Source organism: Loxodonta africana, chromosome 4, assembly GCF_030014295.1.
Source record: "Loxodonta africana isolate mLoxAfr1 chromosome 4, mLoxAfr1.hap2, whole genome shotgun sequence".
NCBI lineage: Eukaryota > Metazoa > Chordata > Mammalia > Proboscidea > Elephantidae > Loxodonta > Loxodonta africana.
In genome coordinates this window covers 14,617,112-14,638,605 of record NC_087345.1, presented here as the reverse complement: position 1 = coordinate 14,638,605, position 21,494 = coordinate 14,617,112, and the positions used below count along the sequence as shown (strand labels likewise).

At 43.7% G+C, this 21,494-nt stretch overlaps 1 protein-coding gene across 8 annotated transcripts; it reads left to right on the top strand.

Moving 5' to 3' along the window:
• Window positions 1–12: 12 nt before the first annotated feature.
• On the top strand, window positions 13–20,877 carry CBY1 (chibby 1, beta catenin antagonist). Of its 8 annotated transcripts, XM_010599327.3 has the most exons (8): window positions 24–123; window positions 1,838–2,001; window positions 3,162–3,281; window positions 4,288–4,463; window positions 9,685–9,804; window positions 14,052–14,157; window positions 14,242–14,360; window positions 15,584–20,877. In XM_010599327.3, exons 2-8 carry the CDS (start codon window positions 1,995–1,997, stop codon window positions 15,662–15,664), a joined length of 729 nt encoding a protein of 242 aa, XP_010597629.1. In that variant the 5' UTR covers window positions 24–123; window positions 1,838–1,994; the 3' UTR covers window positions 15,665–20,877. The 8 variants fall into 8 exon arrangements, with proteins under 8 accessions (XP_003419810.1, XP_064139606.1, XP_010597632.1 ...); XM_064283536.1 differs by lacking the exon at window positions 3,162–3,281 and having other exon boundaries at window positions 18–123; window positions 4,344–4,463; XM_064283535.1 differs by lacking the exon at window positions 1,838–2,001 and having other exon boundaries at window positions 21–123.
• Window positions 20,878–21,494: the final 617 nt, after the last annotated feature.

Genomic DNA, 21,494 nt, shown 5'->3' with positions numbered 1-21,494 from the left:
CGCGGTGGGCGGGCGGTGGCGAGGCCGGGCAGCCGTGGGAGCGCCGGTTGATGGGGGACCCTGGTGGGGTCCTCGAGCGAGGTCTCGGCTGGGTTTCGACCGTGGCGTTTGGTACAGCGTCAGGTACGTCTCCGAGCTCGGCCCCGCCGGGGCAGCGAGGCCGGAGGGGCAGAGGAGGGGTGGGACGCCCCGGCACCGCGGGAGAAGGTTCCTCAGTTTATCTAGGGCCTCCCCGCAGCTGGAGGGCCAGGGGAACGTGAGGAAGGGGGCGGAGGCCGGGTCCCATCACCTCCCTTTTCTAGGTCTGTTTCCTCGATTGTAAAATGGCACGGTAATTCCTCCCCCGATTGTACGTGAACGTTTGTTTACAACCTTCCTTGAGTCCGACAGCCCTGGGTGACCCGAGGCATGTGCTTGGCTGGTCTTAACCCTTTGCGAGACACGTATCCCTTTGAGAATTTGATGAAAATCAAAGACTACTCCTTTGCCTTCTTATTAGAATTAAAATAAGGCAATGCATTTTGTGACCCTTTGCAAACTGTAAAGGGTCACTGTCGTTAGTGATTATTATTCTCGGAGGATAGGAGTAGACCTTGGCTGAAGCCTCATTCCATGACCTTCTTGTGTGATTTGGGGAAGTTATTTGACTTCTCTAAGCCTCAGTTTTCTGATGTGTAGATGGAATATTTACCTGACCTGCATCCCAGGGTGGTTGTGAGGATTAAATGCCACAGGTTTTTATAAAGCACTATGACAACCTGTGAGTCAGGTCTATGAGTATCCTTGATTACAAGTGAAGAGGCCTTGGCCCAGAGAGGATAGGTGCTGGAGTCTGAGCGGCAGACTAATGGTTGGAACCCAGGTGTTCTCCTCTGCCTTCACATCCTTTGTGCTGAGCCCTCTCTCCCCAGGGAGTTTCACCAAAAGAAGGCTGCCTTGGGCCCTTTTTAAATAGCTGGGACCCTCAGGCCCATGCTTTGTTGTTGTTGTTAGTTGCCATTAATCAATTCTGACTCCTGGCAATCCCACGTGTGCAGAGTAGAACTGTTCCGTAGGGTTTTCTCAAAGCTGTGACCTTTCGGAAGCAGATTGCCTGGCCTGTCTTCTGAGGCACCTCCAGGTGGGTTTGAACTGCCAACCTTTTGGCTAGAAGTCAAGCATTTAACCGTTTGTACCACCCAGGGACTCCCAGGGACACTAAGGCCCCAGAGTCCCAGACCTTCCTTTTCCTCAACTGTGATACATGGAAGACAATTCTTGGTTTAAAGATTATGAGAATTAATGAGGTCATGAGTCAAGTGCCTTAGTTAAAACCCAGAGAAATAAAGCAACTTGGCCAAGGTTTAGCAAGCAACTGATGGGCAGAACCAGGCCTAGAACCTGGTCTCTTGTGTCCAGGTGATGTGCTCAGGCATAGTGCTTGTAGCATCATCGGAGGCTTGGGCAGGAACAACTTGGCTTATTTTTTCTTCTTCCAGTGTCTCCAAATGCTTGGAGGGGCTGCTTTTTATCTCTTTTTTGTTTGTTTTGTTTTCGTAACTAATATGTGAATATATTGTCATTATAATAAAGTCATTAAATCCGGAAGTATTTTATAATTATATTAGAAGTCCTGGTGGTACAACGGTTAAGCACTCAGCTGTTATCTAATAGGTGGGTGATTCAAACCCACCCAGTGGCTCCCTGGGAGAAAGAGCTGGCAATCTGATCCTGCAGAGATTACAGCCTAGAAAATCCTGTGGGGCAGTTCTGCTCTATCACGTGGGGTGGCTCTGAGTGGGAATTGACTCGATAGCACCTAACTACAAGGTTTGATGATAGATTCTTTGGATGGCAGGACACAACACAGAGTCCCTCGGATAGATGAAAGGGAGAACTCTTGGCTACTAAAGCTCCAAACGAGAGAAGGCTGCCACGCTGGGCTACACAGGGCCACACGGGCGGTTGCACCTGGGGACAGGATAACAGCAAGCTGGAGCTGTAGGAGACGGCTTATGTATGGTAAGCAGGGTGGGTTAGCTAGGTTTCATGGATTTCTTTGGAATTGGGTATTTTGAATAATTCTGCAGACCCAAGAAGAAAGTGCCATCCCTAAGTGTTAGGCATCTCGGGGCTTCTGGCATTTGGGTATGTGTTGTTGGAGCCCAGCAGTGATAAGAAAGGAGCTGGAGTAGGCTTAGCCAACTGCCGAAGAAGAAGGAGACCAGAGAGTGTTTAGCCAGGGCCTCCATTCTGGATCAAGAATGCACTTATGAAATATTACCTTACCAGTATATTTCTTTAATATAAAAAATTTAGCATTATATTATATTTTATGAAATTCCCACTATTTGACCATCTGTTACCTATAAAAAATGGCAATTTCATTTGATGATACTCGTAAAGAGTGTGCTTCTTAGCTAAATGGGCAGCTTCTTTCCGGAGGTGAGATGAGAAGGCAGAAAGGGACAGGAGCTGATTGGATGGACATGGGAAGTCTGGGCTGGAAAGAGGGAGTGTGCTGTCACATTATAGGGATAGCAACTAGGGTCACATAACAATGTATATATAAATTTTTGTGTGAGAAAACAACTTGAGATGTAAACTTTCACCTAAAGCACAATAAAAATAAAAATGGCAGTCCCACTGGACTTCATTATCCTACTCTTCTTCCTGGATTTAACCACTATAAACAGCTTGGTGCATCCTTCCAGGTCTTTGTTGTTTTTATGCGCATGTGTAAATTCTCACTTTTGTCTTTGTGTCTTCTCGTATGAAATTATACTATATACGTTGTTGCACCCCTCATTTTCTTAAAGTTAGGGCGTATGTTGTAGGTTTTTTCAGGTCAGTCCATATAGAGCTATCTCATTGTTTTTAATGACTGTTTAGTATTCCATTATAAGAATGTATCCCAGTTTATTTGGCTGCACCAACCACTGGTGTAGACGTTTTGCATTGCTTCTTGTTTGTCACTGTTATTAACAAGAGCGAACATTTGTGTGAACATGCACAAGTGCTTCTGAAGAATAATCTCTAGACATGGATTTGCTGGTCAGAAAGTAGGCATATTTAAAATTTTGCTAGGCTTTTTGTGTAATTGCCCTTGAAGGAATTATAACGTCTTATGTTTCCACCAATGGTAAATGAAAGTGTCTTTTCCCCACTATGTCGGGGGTCAGGACGACCACCCCGGTTTGATGATTCACTAGGAGGACTCACAGGACACCGCATATCATCTCACTCACAGTTACGATTTACTGCAGTGAAAGGACACAAAGAAAAGTCAGCAACGGGAAAAGGTGCGTTGAGTCTGGAGGAAACCAGGCAAGAGGAGTCATACAAGATGCACTTAATTCCTCTGCAATGAGTTGTGAAAACGGGTGAAATCTCTACCAGGGAAGCTCATTAGAAATTCAGTGCATAGAATTTTAATTGGGGCCTGGTCCCTTAGGCACCCTCTGCCTAGCACATACCAGGATTCCAAACTCCCAGAAGGAAAGCAGGTGTTCAACATAAACCGCTGTTTGTACAGTCTAGGCACGGTGAGCACTCTTATCAATTCTGGGAATGGCAAGGACCTTCCTGAAGTTCAAGTTCCCAGAACCAGCCAAGGACTAACCTTGCAAGCAGGCCTTCCTAAGGCCTACCTCCTCACCAGCATTGAATGGTACCCTTTTTTAAAAAATTTTGCCAATATCCAGCATGAAAATGGTGCTTCTTATCACATGCCCTTCAAGTTTTTATACAAGGGTAATTTGGTATACTGCTTTAGCCAACTGACCATGGGATCAAGGAATCTTGGGATTGGACAGTCTAAATCCTTACCCTGTGGCAACACAGCAAGGAGTCTTCCACTTGCTTAACTACTTCTGGGAGTAGGTGTTACACCTCCTTCTCAATACAGCCCTTTTCATCTTTGGACAGGCTAGCTCTGAATGTAAGAAAGTTCTTCCTGAGGTGGTATGGTACCTAGGAAGAAGGATGGCTTAGGAGTCTTTTTTTTTTTAATGGGCTTAGGAGTCTTGCTTAGCTCCTTTACTCACTGGCTGTGGACCTTGAGAAAATTGGTTATCTTCTCCAAGCCCTAGTTTCCTCATCTTTAATATGAATAGGAAAATACCTACTTGCAGGGTTGCTGCGAGGAATAAAAGAAATACATAAAATATGTACAACATAGGGCCCAGCCCATGATGGGTATACAGGCCGTGATATTCATTAGTGTTTGGTACTTTGCCGTTTCTTGTTTGAGTTAATATCTTTCTCCCTGGGTATTGTTCTGTTTCATTCTTGTTTTGTCCTCTACAGATATAAGGCTAATTCTCCTCCATCTTCTGTATGACCACCACCTTTCTCCTCTCCAGCAGAAACTATGCCCCAGGGCCTTCCTGTGTGTTTCAGATGACATGGTGGCACACTTCAAACTCCTGCAACATCCTGGTCCCCACCCCTGTCTTCTCCACCACCAAGCTGGAAGCATTCTGGTTTGTTCAAGCCCCGAATTGTTGTGCCCAGGGCCAAACTGTTTTAATTATAAACACACACCTACCTGATAAAAATATCATGAGCACACGCGCCCTCAGTATCCTTGTATTTATTTACAAATCATATATACGTATATTTCTGTGCCGTATAACGTAAAAGAACAAAAAACTCATTGCCATCAAGTCAATTCTGACTCATAACGACCCTATAGAGCAGAGTAGAACTGCCCCATAGGGTTTCCAAGGAGCAGCTGGTGGATTCGAACTGCCGACCTTTTGGTTAGCAGCCAAGCTTTTCACCACTGCGCCACAAAAAATCCCTAAAAGAGCTTCTAAATGTCTGTCATTAATTTTAGTGAAATTAATTTCGGCATAACTGAAAACAGCATACTAGTTTTTCTTCATGTTCTTGTTGGATACATATTTTGCTAATAGTGATGGATTCATTCTATGAGTTATCTTTAACAATATTTGATATAAAACCTGATTTCATGTTCCACATTGGTAAGTAGTGTCTGATGGTGTAGTGGTTAAGAGCTATGGCTGCTAACCAAAAGGTTGGCAGTTCGAATCTACCAGGCACTCCTTGGAAACTCTGTGGGGCAGTTCTACTGTCCTTTAGGGTCGCTATGAGTCAGAATCGACTTGATGGCAATGAGTTGGTTGGTTGACTGGTGACTGGGGTCTTAAAAGCTTGTAAGCAGCCATCTAAGATACAACTACTGGTCCCTACTCATCTGGAGCAAGAGAAAGAAGGAAACCCATACTCAAAGAAGAAACTAGTCTACAGGTGGTCTGCATGAACCATGGCCTCATCTACCCTGAGACCAGAAGAACTAGATGGTTCCCAGCTACCACTACTGATCATTCTGATCAGGGGCACAGTACAGGCAGTCCCTGGGTTACGATTGAGATCCATTCCTAAATCTGTCTTTAAGGCAAATTGGTAGGTAAGTTGGAACAGGCACCTAACAACAACAACAGAACAGGTACATATGGTTCTTATTTAGTATCAATTAGTCAAATGTTTGTCTTAGTATACAGTATATATTTTACCTTTCTAACCAAAGGGGTTGGCAGTTGAAATCCACCAGGCGCTCCTTGGAAACTCTATGGGGCAGTTCTCCTCTGTCCTATAGGGTCGCTATGAGTCGGAATCGACTCGACAGCACTGGGTTTGGTTTTTTAGTTTTATGCATATAAAACACTTAAGAAACACTTCTGAACCACGCAGTGTTGCCATGAGCATCACAAAGTAGTGTATTCGTTCATTATTACAAACCATTGTACGTATTTGAATATGATAGATTTTATGGCAGTCCATTCTTAAGAAACCCTGGTGGCATAGTGGCTAAGTGCTATGGCTGCAAACCAAAAGGTTGGCAGTTCAAATTCACCAGGTGCTCCTTGGAAACTCTATGGGGCAGTTCTCCTCTGTCCTATAGGGTTGCTATGAGTCGGAATCTACTCAACGGTAATGGGTTTGGCTCTTTTTCCTTTTTAATTCTTAAGTATGTTGTTGTTATTATTGTTAGGTGCCATCAAGTCAGTTCCAAGCCATAGTGACCCTATGTATAACAGAACAAAACACTGCCTGGTCCTGCACCGTCCTCACAATTGTTGTTATGCTTGAGCCCATTGGTGCAGCCACTGTATCGCTCCATTTCGTTGAAGGTCTTCGTAGATTCATACATTCCACGTTCTGATTATTAAGGGATGTTCGCAGCTGTTTCTTCTCATTTTGAGTTGTGCCACATCAGCAAACGAAGATCCCAAAAGCTTGACACCACCCACATCATTAAGGTCAACTCTACTGTGAGGAGGACCCTCTTCCCCAGTTGTCTTTTGAGTGCCTTCCAACCTGGGGGGCTCATCTTGCAGCACTATATCAGACTGTCCTGCTGCAATTCATACGATTTTTACTGGCTAATTCTTTTTAGAAGTAGACTGCTGGGTCCTTCTCCCTAGTCTGTCTTAGTCTGGAAGCTCAGTTGAACTCTGTCTGCCATGGGTGACCCTGTTGGTATCTGAATACCAGTGGCATAGGTTCCAGCATCACAGCAACACGCAAGCCCCCCTAGTACAACAAACTGACAGGCACGTGGGGGTCCTCAAAGTAGAGTAGACCTAAATGATGTGGATGGAGTAAAACTTTCGGGACCTTAATTTGCTGATGTGGCATGACTCAAAATGAGAAGAAACAGCTGCAAACTTCCATTAATAATTGAAATGTGGAATGTATGAAGTATGAATCTAGGAAAATTGGAAATCATAAAAAATGAAATGGAACGCATAAAGATCCATACCCTAGGCATTAGTGTGCTGAAACGGACTGGTATTGCCATTATGAGTTGGACGATCATATGGTCCACTACGCCGGGGATGACAGATTGAAGAGGGACAATATGGCATTCACTGTCAGAAGATGTCAAGACCTCTTCTGAGTTACGGTGCTGTCAGTGATAGGATGATATCTACACAGTACAAGGAAGACCAGTTAATACGACAGTTCTTCAAATTTATAATCCAGCTACTAATGCCAAAGATGAAGAAATTGAAGATTTTTACCAACTTCTGCAGTCTCAGATTGAGCAAACCTGCAATCAAGGTGCATTGGTAATTACTAGTGATTGGAATGTAAAAATTGGAAAAAAGACGAATAGTTGGAAAATACGACCTTGGTGATAGAAATGACGCCAGGGATCACGTGATAGAATTTTGCGAGACCAATGACTTATTCATCGGAAGTACCTTTTTTCAACAACATAAATGACGACTATACACATGGAGTTCACCAGATGGAATACACAGGAATCAAATTGACTACATCTGTGGAAAGAGACAATGGAAAAGCCCAATATCATCAGTCAGAACAAGGCCAGGGGCCGACTGTGGAACAGACCATCAATTGCTTATATGTAAGTTCAAGTTGAAACTGAAGAAAAAACAAGTCCACGAGAGCCAAAGTATGACCTTGAGTATATCCCATTTGACACATTGAACACTAATGACCAAAAAGACCAGACAGGTTGTGGTAAGACATCATGGACATCATACCTGAAGAAAGCAAAAGGTCATTAAAAAGACAGGAAAGAAAAAAAAGACCAAAATGGATGTCAGAAGAGACTCTGAAATTTATTCTTGAACGTAGAGTAGCTAAAACGAATGGAAGAAATGTTGATGTAAAAGAGCTGAACAGAGGATTTTAAAGGGTGGCTCTAGAAGAGAAAGTAAAATATACTTATTTTTTAAAGCTATTTCTGTATTTTAAGTTAAAATTGGGTAATATATGGGAAAAAAGAACCCTGACCTGTATCTCACACAATATACAAAAATTCCAGATGAATCATAGCCTTAAATGTGAAAGTTGATAACATTTCTAAAAGTTAATATAATACCATTATGCTCTTTGGCAGACAAAAATTTCTTAAATAGGACACAAAAACACTATAAAAATTGATAAATTAGATTTAATTAAAATTAAGAATTTCTTTAGTCGAAAGAAACCAATAAGGAAGAGAAAAGGTGAGCCCCAGATTGAGAAAAGATATTTTTCAGTGCTGTACATATATCTAACAGAGGACTCATATCCAGCATATATAAAGAACCCTTACAAATCAATAAGAAAACAAAGACAAATAGGTAAAAAAAAAAAATGATAAAATACTTGAACATTTCAAAAAAGAGGGTTTTATCGATGTCCAATAAGTATGTGAAAAAGTATTCAATTTAGTTATCGGGGAAAAGCAGATTAAACAAACAGTGCAATACCACTGCACGCCTGCCAGAATGGATAAAAGGAAAAGACAGAAAATACCAAAAGTTAACAAGGTTGTGGAGCAACAAGATCTTTTGCACAGTGCTTGTAGAAGTACAAACTGGTACAATGACTTTGGAAAACTGTTTGGCAGTATCTACTAAATCTGACTGTATGAATCCCCCGTGACTAACAATTCTACACAGAGAACCAGAAAAGTGTGCATGTGTGTACTGAAATACATGGCTAATCATGTTCATAGCAGCACTATTTAAAAGAGCTGAAAACTGGAAACCATCCAAACGTCCGTCATCAGTAAAGTGGATAAATACATTGTGGTATGTTTAAACAGTAGAATATTTTACAGCAGTGCAAAGGAACAAACTACAACTACATGATGTTGAGTAAAAAGAAAGAAATCTCACAAATATGTTGAATCAAAGAAGCCAGAAGTAAAAGAGGACATACTATACAAGTCCATGGACACAAAGGGCTTGGGCGAGGCTTGTGGGGTGCTGAAATGTTCCATATCCTGATCTGGACGGTGATCACACAGGTGTATGTGTATATGCGTGTAGTAAAATCTCCTCAAGCCACACTTAAGATCTGTGTACTTTTCTGTAGGTCTGTTACACTGATTTAAAAAAAGTTTACCTCCCCACACCCCCCGAGAAAAACTGGGTGATGTCAGTAAATTTATTTAACTGTGCCTTCGTGAATTGCAGTAGGTCGCAGTATGCAGAAAGCAGATGTATAGATGAGGAGCCATTGTCAGCTCTGCCACGTTGTGAACCTCCCCCTTTCCTCCGGACACCTCACCATACGGGACAGGCAGCCTGCTGACATATGACCTAGTGGGGGCACTGTTAGCAGTCTGGAGTGAAATATCAGCAAGGCTTCATTTCTTTAAAATGGACTGTATGCAGGGCGATTGCTCCAGGTGTAATTTTTATGGTGTGCAGGAATAGGAGGGATTGCATTGACTGCTGTAGACTACACATCTGCTGATGCCAACCGTGACAAAACTTAAGACAGGCAGTGTAGGCACTGGACAATAGTGGTTAACACACGGTAGAGCTGGACAGACCTGGGTTCGAATCCATCTCGCACTTATGATCTCAGTCTTTCTAAACCTCATCTGTCAAATGGATGTAATAACCGGCACTAATCACCAGGTTATGTGAGGATTAGATGAGATGTCACATGTCCTGTCAGATGGGGATAATAATAAGCACTAATCCCAGGGTTGCATGAAAATTAAATGAGATATTGCATGTAAAGGTCTTAGCATACCACCTGGTGCATAGTGAGCAGTCAACACACTTGAGATATTGTCAAGATTGGTAATAGTTTATACTCAGACAAAGCCGTGAGGCAAAATGTATATGTCTCCATGATTTGAGGAAAATGGCACAAGGTCACTAATCCAGTTTTTTCCATCCTTGACTTTTTTTTTGACTCTAGGAGAAGGGAGCAGTGATTGACCTTTCCTTCATCAGGCCAAAGATGCCTCTCTTTGGGAATACGTTCAGTCCGAAGAAGACGCCTCCTCGGAAGTCAGCTTCTCTCTCCAACCTTCACTCTGTGAGTATTGGGATTGTGGTCAGCACAGTGGATGCCTGCAGTGGCAGGCCTGGTCTCTGGTGCAAAGTGTGGTCCTCAGGGCATCCTTTTAACTCATCTCATTGCTATTGGTGAAAACATATTTCTGAACTCTAATTTGGAAATTGTCAGGACCTGTTGACGGCACTGGTTTTTTATTGTTCAAGAAGAAAACAGAAATCCTCACAACTGGACCAATAAGCAACATTATGAGTAGAGAAAAGACTGAGGTTGTCAAGGATTTCATTTTACTTGGATCCACAATCAGTACCCATGGAAGCAGCAGGCAGGAAATCAAAAGACACATTGCGTTGGGCAAATCAGCTGCAAAAGGCCTCCTTGAAGTGTTGAAAAGCAAAGATGTCACCTTGAGGACTAAGGTGCGCCTGACCCAAGCCATGGTATTTTCAGTCGCCTCGTATGCATGCGAAAGCTGGACAATGAATAAGGAAGACTGAAGAAGAACTGATGCCCTTGAATTGCAGTGTTGGCGAAGAATATTGAATATACCATGGACTGCCAAAAGAACGAACAAATCTGTCTTGGAAGATGTACAACTAGAATGCTTCTTAAGTGGAAGGATAGCAAGACTATGTCTCACATACTTTGGACATGTTATCAGGAGGGACCAGTCCCTGGAGGAGGACATCATGCTTGGTAAAGTAGAGGGTCAGGGAAAAGAGGAAGACCTCAATGAGATGATCTGACACAGTGGCTGCAAGAATGGGCTCAAACATAGCAATGATTTTGAGGATGGCACAGGACCGGGCAGTGTCTCGTTCTGTTGTATACAGGGTCGCTATAAGTCGGAATCGACTCGACAGCACCTGACAACAACAACAACATTGTTCAAGAACCTAATACCCAGACCCAGTGCAAGAACCTAATAAGACAGTCAATTTCACTATGGTTTTTGGCCCCAAACAATATCCAGTTTGACTTCTACTTTATTCTCAAGGCTTAGCCAGGAATTAATTTTAGTTACTTCCATGAATCAAATTTATTCTCAAAGGATGGTAATTTGCCACCATTAACGGCATTCCAGAGGATATTCCATGGCTTCAAAGGTAGTTGCAAAAGAGATGTTACAGCAGTGTTTGGAGCAATGGCAATAGCATTGGGATAAATGATAGCCTTCCAAAGCGACCTACTGTCTATTTGAATGTACAGTCTCTATAAATTTTAAAAATTAGGAGTTTGAAGTTAGACCACATCCAAATCAATTTCCATTCCTAGTTGTGAGATGGCCCCCCCCATCTCCACCCCTTGATGCATGCATGCGTGCATGAGCACGCGTGCACACACACACACAGAGACGTCTTTAGAGCAGCTGTGACCAAGTACTGGGTACTTTATGTTGGCTGTGATCCTACCTGCCCATGTGGCTCTCATACACTCAGGCTGTCAGTCTAAGCCAAGAAGTCATGGAGCCTGGTTTCCCTGATGTTTTCTAGAAGTCCTTAACAGAAGGTGAGGGGCGTGGGGCTGTGAGGGCTGAGCATTCACCCAGGCCTTTCGGTCTTTGAGCCCATTGTCTCCAGTCCCTAGTCAAAATCATGGGGGGGAAGCCCCACTCTGACCATGTTGGGCATCCAGTGAAGCAGGCCAGGCAGAGGCCCAGGCTCTCAATTTCTGGTGCCTGATGGTCCCTCTGAGACATCCCATGTCCTAATCACAGAGTGTAAGAGCAGTGGCATGAAGTCAGCCCTCCATCTAGAGGGTTTGACACATCCCCAGAGGTAGGTGTATACCATGGTAGGGAATAAACCTCTACAGTGCCTTGTATGGTAACCAGTGGTTTTTATTAGCTCCCCATTACTATGGGACAAGGTCCTTGATCTTGAGTGTTGTCTTAGTCATCTAGTGCTGCTATAACAGAAGTACCACAAGTGGATGGCTTTAGCAAAGAGAAATTTATTCTTTCACAGTCTAAGAGGCTAGAAGTCTGAATTCAGGGTGCCAGCTCCAGGGGAAGGTCCTTGTCATCAATCTTCCCCTGGCCTAGGAGCTTCTCAGCGCAGGAACCCCAGGTCCAAAGGACATGTGCTTCTGGCTCTTCTTGCTTGGTGGTATGAGGTCCCCCTGTCTCTCTGCTCCCTTTTCTCTTTTATATCTCAGAAGAGACTGAGTCACGATACAACCTAATCTTGTAGATTGAGTCCTGCCTCATTAACATAACTGCCTCTAATCCTACCTCATTGACATCATAAAGGTAGGATTTACAACCCATAGGAAAATCACATCAGATGACAAAATGGTGGACAACCACACAATACGGGAATTGTGGCCTAGCCAAGTTGACACACCTTTTTGGAGGACACGAGTCAATCCATAACAAGGTGGTCCTAAGGCCCCTCACAGGCTCTTCCCAGCTCTCCTTCCTGCCCCCACCCTCTACACCTTAAGCTTCAGCCACAGGGACATCATACTCTCCCACCTTTGTGCATGCTAGTCCCTCTGCCTACCATGCTTTTCCCTCTTCATTAATTCAGAAGGTATTAACTGATAACTTGCTATGTGCCAAGCACCCTTAGAGGCACTGAATATAGAGAAGTAGACTAAGGAGAGAGGAAAAAACAATCAAATCCCTGCATTTGTGATGCACATGTGTTAATGGAAGGAGACAGAAAATTTATATATTCAAATAGGAATATATATTAAATAGCAAGTAACTTTACATCAAATGGTAATAACTGCTATGGAGAAAAGGAAAGCGTAGGTCTGGGGTAGGGAGATGGGAAGGGTGTCCTCATCTTAAATGGGATGGTTAGAGAAGGCCTTACATCCCACACATACCTGAAGGGCTCCTCCTTTTGAGATGCCCAGGTCTAACCTGAAGGAGTGAAACCTCCTTGCAGGCAGAGGTGGTTGTAGCCAGCTCTATATCCACAGTACCTGGTCCTGATTGAGGTGGTGGCAAGGAAGTTGTGTAAATGAATATGTAAATTGTGTTGATACATATTAAAAAGCAATAGCCGCTACTAGTTGGGCTTCAGAGCTCTATGCCCTTGCCACTTCATGTTCTTGTTAGGTGCTGTCGAGTTGGTTCCGACTCATAGCGACCCTGTGTACAACAGAACGAAACACTGCCCAGTCCTGCACCATCCTCACAATTGTTATGCGTGAGCCCATTGTCCCAACCATTGTATCAGTCCATCTCATTGAGGGTCTTCCTCTTTTTTGCTGACCTTCTACTTTACCAAGCATGATGTCCTTCTCCAGGGACTGATCCCTCCTGATAACATGTCCAGAGTATGTGAGATGAAGTCTCATCATCCTCGCTTCTAAGGAGCATTCTGGCTGTACTTCTTCCAAGACAGGTTTGTTCATCTGGCAGTCCATGGTATATTCAATATTCTTCACCAACACCACAGTTCAAAGGTGTCAATTATTCCTTATTCATTGTTCAGCGTTCACATACATATGAAAATACCATGGCTTGGGTCAGGTGCACCTTAGTCCTCAAAGTGACATCTTTGCTTTTTAACACTTTAAAGAGATCTTTTGCAGCAGATTGGCCCAATGCAATACATTGTTTGATTTCTTGACTGCTGCTTCCATGGGCATTGATTGTGGATCCAAGTACAATGAAATCCTTGACAACTTCAGTCTTTTCTCTGTTTATCATGATGTTGCTTATTGGTCCAGTTGTGAGGATTTTTGTTTTATGTTGAGGTGTAATCCATGCTGAAGGCTGTCATATTTGATCTTCTTCTGTAAGTGCTTCACGTCCTCTTCACTTTCAGCAAGCAAGGTTGTGTTATCTGCATAAGGCAGGTTGTTAGTCTTCCTCCAGTCCTGATGCCCCGTTCTTCATATATAGTTCAGCTTCTCGGGTTGTTTGTTCAGCACACAGATTGCATCATATTAAGCAAGTGATAATTTAAGGGCCTACTACATTCAAAAAGATTTTCACTTTTTAAAATTATAGATTTGGATCCCTTAAACTGTCCAGTAGATACAAAATAATTCACTCTACAAATGTCAGTATGTATAGTTTTTTTTTGAAAATATATGTTATATAAAATGGTACATTTCTTCTCTCACATAGTTTAAAAGTTTTTTTGTGCGTTATCTGATTTCCTGACCTTCTAAAAAAATTGTTCAATGTGCAAAATAGTGATTGGAGAAAAGGAATGTGTTTCTGGGATCGTATAGTTAGGACAAAAGGAGCTGGACACAGCCCATGTTCTGGCCCTTGGAAGCTATCACGCGGTGTCTCCCCACAGCTGGACCGGTCCACCCGGGAGGTTGAACTGGGCCTTGACTACGGAACACCCACCATGAACCTGGCAGGGCAAAGCCTCAAGTTTGAGAATGGCCAGTGGATAGCAGGTGGGCTCCATTTCCTGCCCTTTTGTCAAAGCAGATTGTGGAATGAAATCCCCTTTGTCACTCCCAGTTCTTGCCTTCCTGCAGACACTGGGATTAGTGCAGGTGTGGACCGGAGGGAGGCTCAGCGCCTTCGCAGGCGGAACCAGCAGTTGGAGGAAGAGAACAATCTCTTGCGGCTGAAAGTGGACATCCTGCTAGACATGGTGAGGAGGTGGGTGGGAAGGGACGCCTGGGCTTTTCTTCTGGGGAAGGCCCACCTTGAGTCATTTCATTCAGCTGCTATCCATTTGAGTGTCCACTTGCCCAGGCACTGTACTCTGAATCCAACGATACAAAAACAGGTAAAACTCAGTCCCTGTCCTCAAGGGCTCATAGCCTAGTGGGGAGGTGGACAGTAGCATAACTCTAATGCCTGTATTAAGGGCAACAGTTGGAGTCTGTACAGGGTCTGGTGTAAGCCCATGATAGAGAGAAGTTAATTCCGAAAAGGGGTTCACAGAGGAAGGAATATTTGAGCAGACTTTTGAAGGATAAAGGCAGGAATGGAGGTTGGGAGGACGGAATTCCAAGGAGAGGGTACAGTCTGTTAAAGAACTGCAGGTGTCCCATACCATGTAGGCATGAGTTCATACCTGGCACAGATCTGCGGGAGGGCACGCTCTGCATTCATGGTGGTTTTTGAAGCTTTTAAAAAACGCAGCAACCTGTTGGGCCTAGAGGTGTGCTAAGGTTGATTGACAGTGTACATTGCCGTGGTTAGGGGTATTCATTCTGGAACTTAAATTGCCTGGGTGCCCAGCCCAGCTCCTCCACTGATTGACTGTGATTTTAGGCAATTACTTCACTGCTCTCTGACTTAGTTTCTTCAGCAATAAAATGGGCATCATAGTCACTTTGTGGGAATGTTACATGGGAATTCAATGAGTTCATAGCTCGTATTTCCCAGTAAGCTGACTTCTATTTTATGTCTCCCCATCCTTCTCTTTAGTGTTGTCCACCTTCTACTCCAAAGTCCACTGAAAGATCCCGATGAGAAAGTGACGTTCTTTTTTAAGCGTTTTCTTTTCCTAATCGTATAATGGCGATTGTGTGAGCTGTAGCCCAGAACAACTTAGACTGTAATCCTCTAGTTCTAGAGTCACCAACGTCTGCCTTTCTGACCCTCCGAGGCCTCCTTAATGCAGAGCCATGCAATAGTAAAAAAAAAAAAAAAAAATAGTAGGTGATGAAAATGTCAAGGGGTAGATTGTCAATGTTCTTCAAGTACTGTGGCCCTGGGTCACCAGGTGGTTACACTCTGCCCAGTTACAAAGGGCTTCCCCATCATGGAGGCTGCCAGTGCTAGAGAAATGCCAGAAGGCCTCGGCAACCCAAAACACAGCCCAGAAATGTCCTTCTTCATAACAGCCTTCCGCTTTACTTTCAGCTCTCTGAGACCACTGCTGAATCCCACCTGATGGAGAAGGAACTGGATGAACTGAAGAGTGTCAGCCGGAGGAGGAAATGAAGACCCCAAAGAGATTTGTTAGGAATGTGGGGAGAAACCCACTGATCAGGAAAGTAGGATGTAGCTGAGGGGCTGAGGGTTTGTTTTTGTTTTTTAAGCCAGACTAGTGGAGTAGGTCCTGGGAGAGAGTATCTTATAATGAGGCCAAAAGGCACCAGCACCCTTGAGTTGGCAATGGAAAGGTGATAACATAATTGAGGAACCAAGATTCTAGGCCAGGCAATAACTAGAAATGTGTTCTCAGTGCACTGCGTAGGGATCAGGGATGTCAGGGGTGATGTTAAACTTTCGGGTGCTCCCCAGACTCACCCACATTGGACAGACCCCATTGGCAGAAGCAGCTGGAGTTCATCATATCACCCCTTGTGTTGGTGCTTGGGGTACAGCAGGAGGTGTCGTATGGGCGGTGCCTCCGGTCCTCAGTCCCGCAGGCTGAATACTTGTTCCACAGATCCACGACCTCCTCTGGCTCTGCTGTCTCAGTAGGCACCAGCGTTCCATGGCAACTATATTTTTTTGTGCTACTTTATTGTTTATGATATTTCTTTTCTATTAAATGAAATTAAATGAATCTCTCTGTCACCAAAGTGAGTGAAAAAAGAAGTTTCAGTTCATGAAGAAGCAAATGGAGCCTGGAGTCCAAGCTTGTGTTGCTCCATGTAAAGACAGAATTTCAAGGTTTTGGAGAAACGTTGCCCTCGTGGAAGAATGTTCCAGCATCCTGGCCCATAGCACAGGCTGACCTGGTACAGAAATAGGTGCTCTCTGCCTAGACTCCCCTGCCCTCCCCCTGCGGGGAGCTGGGACTGACCCAGACCTGGTGGTGACCGAGAGGCTGGGTTGGGGCTGGATCCTAGACTGGGAATACGTGCCTGAGTCAGTGTGAGTGGACTTTCTTGGCTGGAGAAGAGGGTCTGCCAAAGTCAGTAAGAAGGGCCCAAAGTCAATGGGCACTGAGGGTGAGGAGTGGAAGCCTGTCTGATTCCACAGTCCACAGGGAAGAGAGGAGCTGGGTGACAGCCTCAGATGGAAGCTGCTGCTGTAGTCCATGCTTACAGGCTACTAGGGGGCTGGGCAGAAGAAAAGAATAATTGTAGCTCTGCCCTTGACCTTGTTTTTGTTGTCGTCAGGTCCCATCAAGTCGGTTCTGACTCGTAGCGACCCTGTGTACAACAGAACGAAACGCTGTCTGGTCCTGTGCCATCCTCACAATTGTTATGTTTGAGCCTGTTGTTGCAACCACTGTGTCAGTCCATCTCATTGAGGGTCTTCCTCTTTTTCGCTGACCCTCTGCTTTACAAAGCATGATGTCTTTCTCCAGGGACTGGTCCCTCCTGATAACATGTCCTGAGTAAATGAGATTAAGTTTCCTTATCCTCTCTTCTAAGGAGCATTCTAGCTGTACTTCTTCCGAGACAGATTTGTTCATTCTTCTAATAGTCCATGGTGTGTATATTCAGTATTCTTCGTCCACGCCATATTTCAGAGGCCTCAGTTCTTCTTCAGTTTTCCTTATTTATTGTCCAGCTTTCGCGTGCATATGTGGCGATTGAAAAGACCATGGCTTGGCTTAGGTGCACCTTAGTTCTCAAAGTGACATCATTTCATTTTAACACTGTAGAGAGGTCTTTTGCAGGAGATTTGCTCAGTGCAATACGTTGTTTGATTTTTTCACTGTTGCTCCTGTGGATATTGATCATGGATCCAAGTAAAATGAAATCCTTGACAACTCCAGTCTTTTCTCTGTTTATCATGATGTTGCTTATTGGTCCAGTTTTGAGGATTTTTGGTTTTTTTTAATGTTGAGGTATAATCCATACTGAAGGCTATAGGTCTTTGATCTTTATCAGTAAGTGTTCAAGTCTTCTTCGCTTTCAGCAAGCAAGGTTGTGTCATCTGCATATCACAGGTTGTTAATAAGTGTTCCTCCAATCTTGATGCCCCATTTTTCTTCATATAGTCCAGCTTCTCGGATTATTTGCTCAGCATACAGATTGAATTGTTATGGTGAAAGGATACAACCCTGACCCACACCGTTCCTGACTTTAAGCCAGACAGTATCCCCTTGTTCTGTTCAAACGGTTGCCTCTTGGTTGGTGTATAAGTTCTGCATGAGCACAATTAAGCGTTCTGGAATTCCCATTGTTTGCAATGTTATCCGTAATCTGTTATGATCCACACAGTCAAATGCCTTTGCATAGCCAATAAAACACAGGTAAACATTTTTCTGGTATTCTCTCCTTTCAGCCAGGATCCATCTGACATCAACAATGATATCCCTGGTTTCACGTCCTCTTTTGAATCTGGCTTGAATTCCTGGCAGTTCCCTGTCGATATACTGGTGCAGTGGTTTTTGAATTAAAATCTGCGTGCATGTGATACTAATGATATTGTTTGATAATTTCCACATCCTGTTGGCTCACCTTTCTCTGAAATGGGCACAAAGAGGGATCTCTTCCAGTTGTTAGCCAGGTAGCTGTCTTCCAAATTTCTTGGTATCGACGAGTGAGTGCTTCCAGCGTTGCATCTGTTTGTTGAAACATCTCAGTTCCTGGAGCCTTGTTTTTTGCCCATGCCTTCAGTGCAGCTTGGACTTCTTTTTCCAGTACCATTGGTTCTTGATCATATTCTTCCTCCTGAAATGACCGAGTGTTGACCAATTCTTTTTGGTACAGTGACTATGTATTTCTTTCATCTTCTTTTGCTGCTTCCTGCATTGTTCCATGTTTTCCCCATAGAATCCTTCAGTATTACAACTCGAAGCTTGAATTTTTTTTCAGCTTGAGAAATGCCATGTGTGTTCTTCCCTTTTGGTGTTCTAACTCCAGGTCTTTGTACTTGTCATTATAATACTTTGTTGTCTTGTGTCGCCCTTTGAAATCTTCAGCTCTTTTACTTCATCATTTCTTCCTTTTGCTTTAGCTACTCGACATTCAAGAGTAAGTTTCAGAGTCTCTTCTCACATCCATTTTGGTCTTTGCTTTCTTTCCTGTCTTTTTAATGACCATTTTAGCTTTCTGCATGTATGATGTTCCACAACTCGTCTGGTCTTTGGTCATTAGTGTTCAGTGTGTCAAATCTATTCTTGAGATAGTCTCTAAATTCAGGTGGGATATACTCAGGGTTGTACTTTGGCTTTTGTGGACTTATTTTAATTTTCCTCAGCTTCAATTTGAACTTGCATATGAACAATTTATGATCCATCCAACAGCCAGCCCCTGGCCATGTTCTGACTGATGATATTGAGCTTCTCCATCATCTCTTTCCACAGATGTAGTCTATTTGATTCCTGTGTGTTCCACCCAGCGAGGTCCATGTGTATTGTCGCTTTTTATGTTGTTGAAAAAAGGTATTTCCAATGAATAGGTCGTTGGTCTTGCAAATTTCTGTCATGCAGTTTCTGGTGTCATTTCCATTACCAAGGCCATCTTTTCCCACTATTAATCTTTCTTCTTTATTGCCAACTTTCACATTCCAATCCCCAGTGAATATAAACAAAATTAATTGGCTAAGGTTTTCCCAGTGCTTGTTCACGTTAATAGTGTGATTTCTGCACTTGGAGTCATGATGTCTGTGCTTTCCACGTAAGATTGCCCTCTCTATCTTCATAAGTGTTGATGTTCCAGCAGTTTTTTAAAGACCCCACAAAAGAACTAAAAGCCACGGGTGTTTGTGGTATGATTGATCACTTTTGTATGGCCTTTCTTGCTATGGTCCTGTAACTTCCACAGAATCATTGGGTGGGACTGTGCAAATAAGGTGTTTGTGGCCCACCAAGGGGATTAGATGGTTTGCTTATAGTGCAAATAAGGTCCATGTCACCCTTGTGGGGGTGGCATCATCCCAGAGGCCAAAAGAGGGGACTTCACTACCACCAATAAGAAGACGGGAGTGAAGCATGTCCATTGGACATGGGGTCCCTGCACTGAGAACCTCCTAGACCTAGAAGTTAGACAGCTGTAACACCAGAGACGACGCAAGATGGTGAGAAGTGGTGGTAGAGAAGTGGCGGCAACAGAGCAAGGAGACAGGCATGAGACAGTGCAGTGGGCTTCCTGGCCCATGGAGCAAGGTGGTTACAGTGGGTGTGCTGACTCACAGAGTGGGAGAGCTGATTGTCTTTGGCCAAGGCTTATTGGTGGAGTGGAGTGCCCCTTAGCACTTATTGGTGGAGCTAAAGAGCTCTGTAACACTTGACTGATGAGGGCAGAGCCCAAGCCAAGGAGTGGAGGGCCAGAGAGAGGCCTGCCTGTGAGCATGACTGAGAAGAGGCTGTCCTGATTGAAGAACTGTTATCTTCAGTCATTCCTGATCCTCAATTTTAACTTGTTACTTCCTAAATAAACCCCATAATCATGAGTATGATCTGTGAGTGCTGTGTGGCCTTTGCAATGAATTAGCAAACCCAGCAGAGAAGTAGAGAGTGCCATTGGAGGGACAGTTGGTGTCAGGACTGGTAAAAAGTTTGGAGGGTGGAGGTATGTCTGACCTTTGCCTCATAGGAATCAGCCTTGGGCTGGTGATCTTGATTCTCTTTCCCCCTTTTGAGGTTGGAGGAGGTTTGATGACCCCTTGCCACCATTTTTACAAGGCTGGACCCTTTAGCTGCCCTTGCATTTATGTAGAGCTGTTGCTGTTAGGTGCCATTGAGTTGGTTCCGACTCATAGTGACCCTATAAACAACAGAATGAAACACTGCCTGGTCCTGCATCACCCTCACAATCATTGGTATGTTTGAGCCCAGTACTGCAGCCACTGTGTTATGTAGAGCTAGCCTACATTAAAAAAAAAAAAAAAAACTTAAATTTAACATGTGCAAAAAAGAGCATAATTCATAAACGTACAGTTTGATGATTACCCAAAATGAACATTCCCATGTAAACATCACCCAGGGTAAGACATAGAAAAGTTTTTCAGCCCCCTGGAAGCTACTCTCCTGCCTCCTTCTGAAATATTACCCCTTGCCTCTTCCTCAAAGGTAATCACTATCCTGACTTCACACCATAGACTGATTTTGCATGTTTTTGAGCTTTATATAACTTTGCCCTGTCCAAAGATGAAAAGGACTATATCAGGAGGAAGTGCACACACCCTCAGTCACCTCCAAGGTGTGTGAACAGAGGATTGAGACTCCCTGCTAAGTGACCATCACACATTTGATGAGGATTTGGCCTGGCTAACTCTGAGATCCTCTGATCCATGGTCAGTTAGCTAAAGGTGTATGTCAACAATTTATGGGGGTACATTATAAAAAGATGCATTTCCATTTATCATATAGTCAAAAGGTAAAAATAATGGGTAATATCCAATGCAAGGTGTGGGGAAAAGGACTCTCATGTATTATTGTGAAAGCTTATGATTTCATTATTCTTGTGAAGGCCATTAGCTAATACCTAGCAGAATTTTAAATGGGCATTCTTTTTGGCCAATAAAACCACTTCTAGAAATCAACCAGAAATACTTGCAGCAACCCTGTACTGTGCCTCAATTTCCTAGTTTGTAAAATAGCGGTAATTGTACCTACTGAATGGGTTGCTTTGTGGATTAAATGAGCATCACACACACCCACATTTAGAAAGTGCCTGATACAGAAGTACTTAAGTATTAGAGCCTACCTTTCAGTACATTGGACTGCTTGCTTGTTTTCCCAAAAGACCCGTGTTGTGTGCCTTGAATCGATTCCCACTCCTAGCAACCTCGTGTGATGGAGTCGCACTGCCCCATAGAGCTTCCTAGGTTGTAATCTTTACAGGAGCAGGTCTCGGGGTCTTTTCTCCCTTGGAGCTGCTGGTGGGTTGGAACCTCCACCTTTCAGTTAGCAGCCGATCAC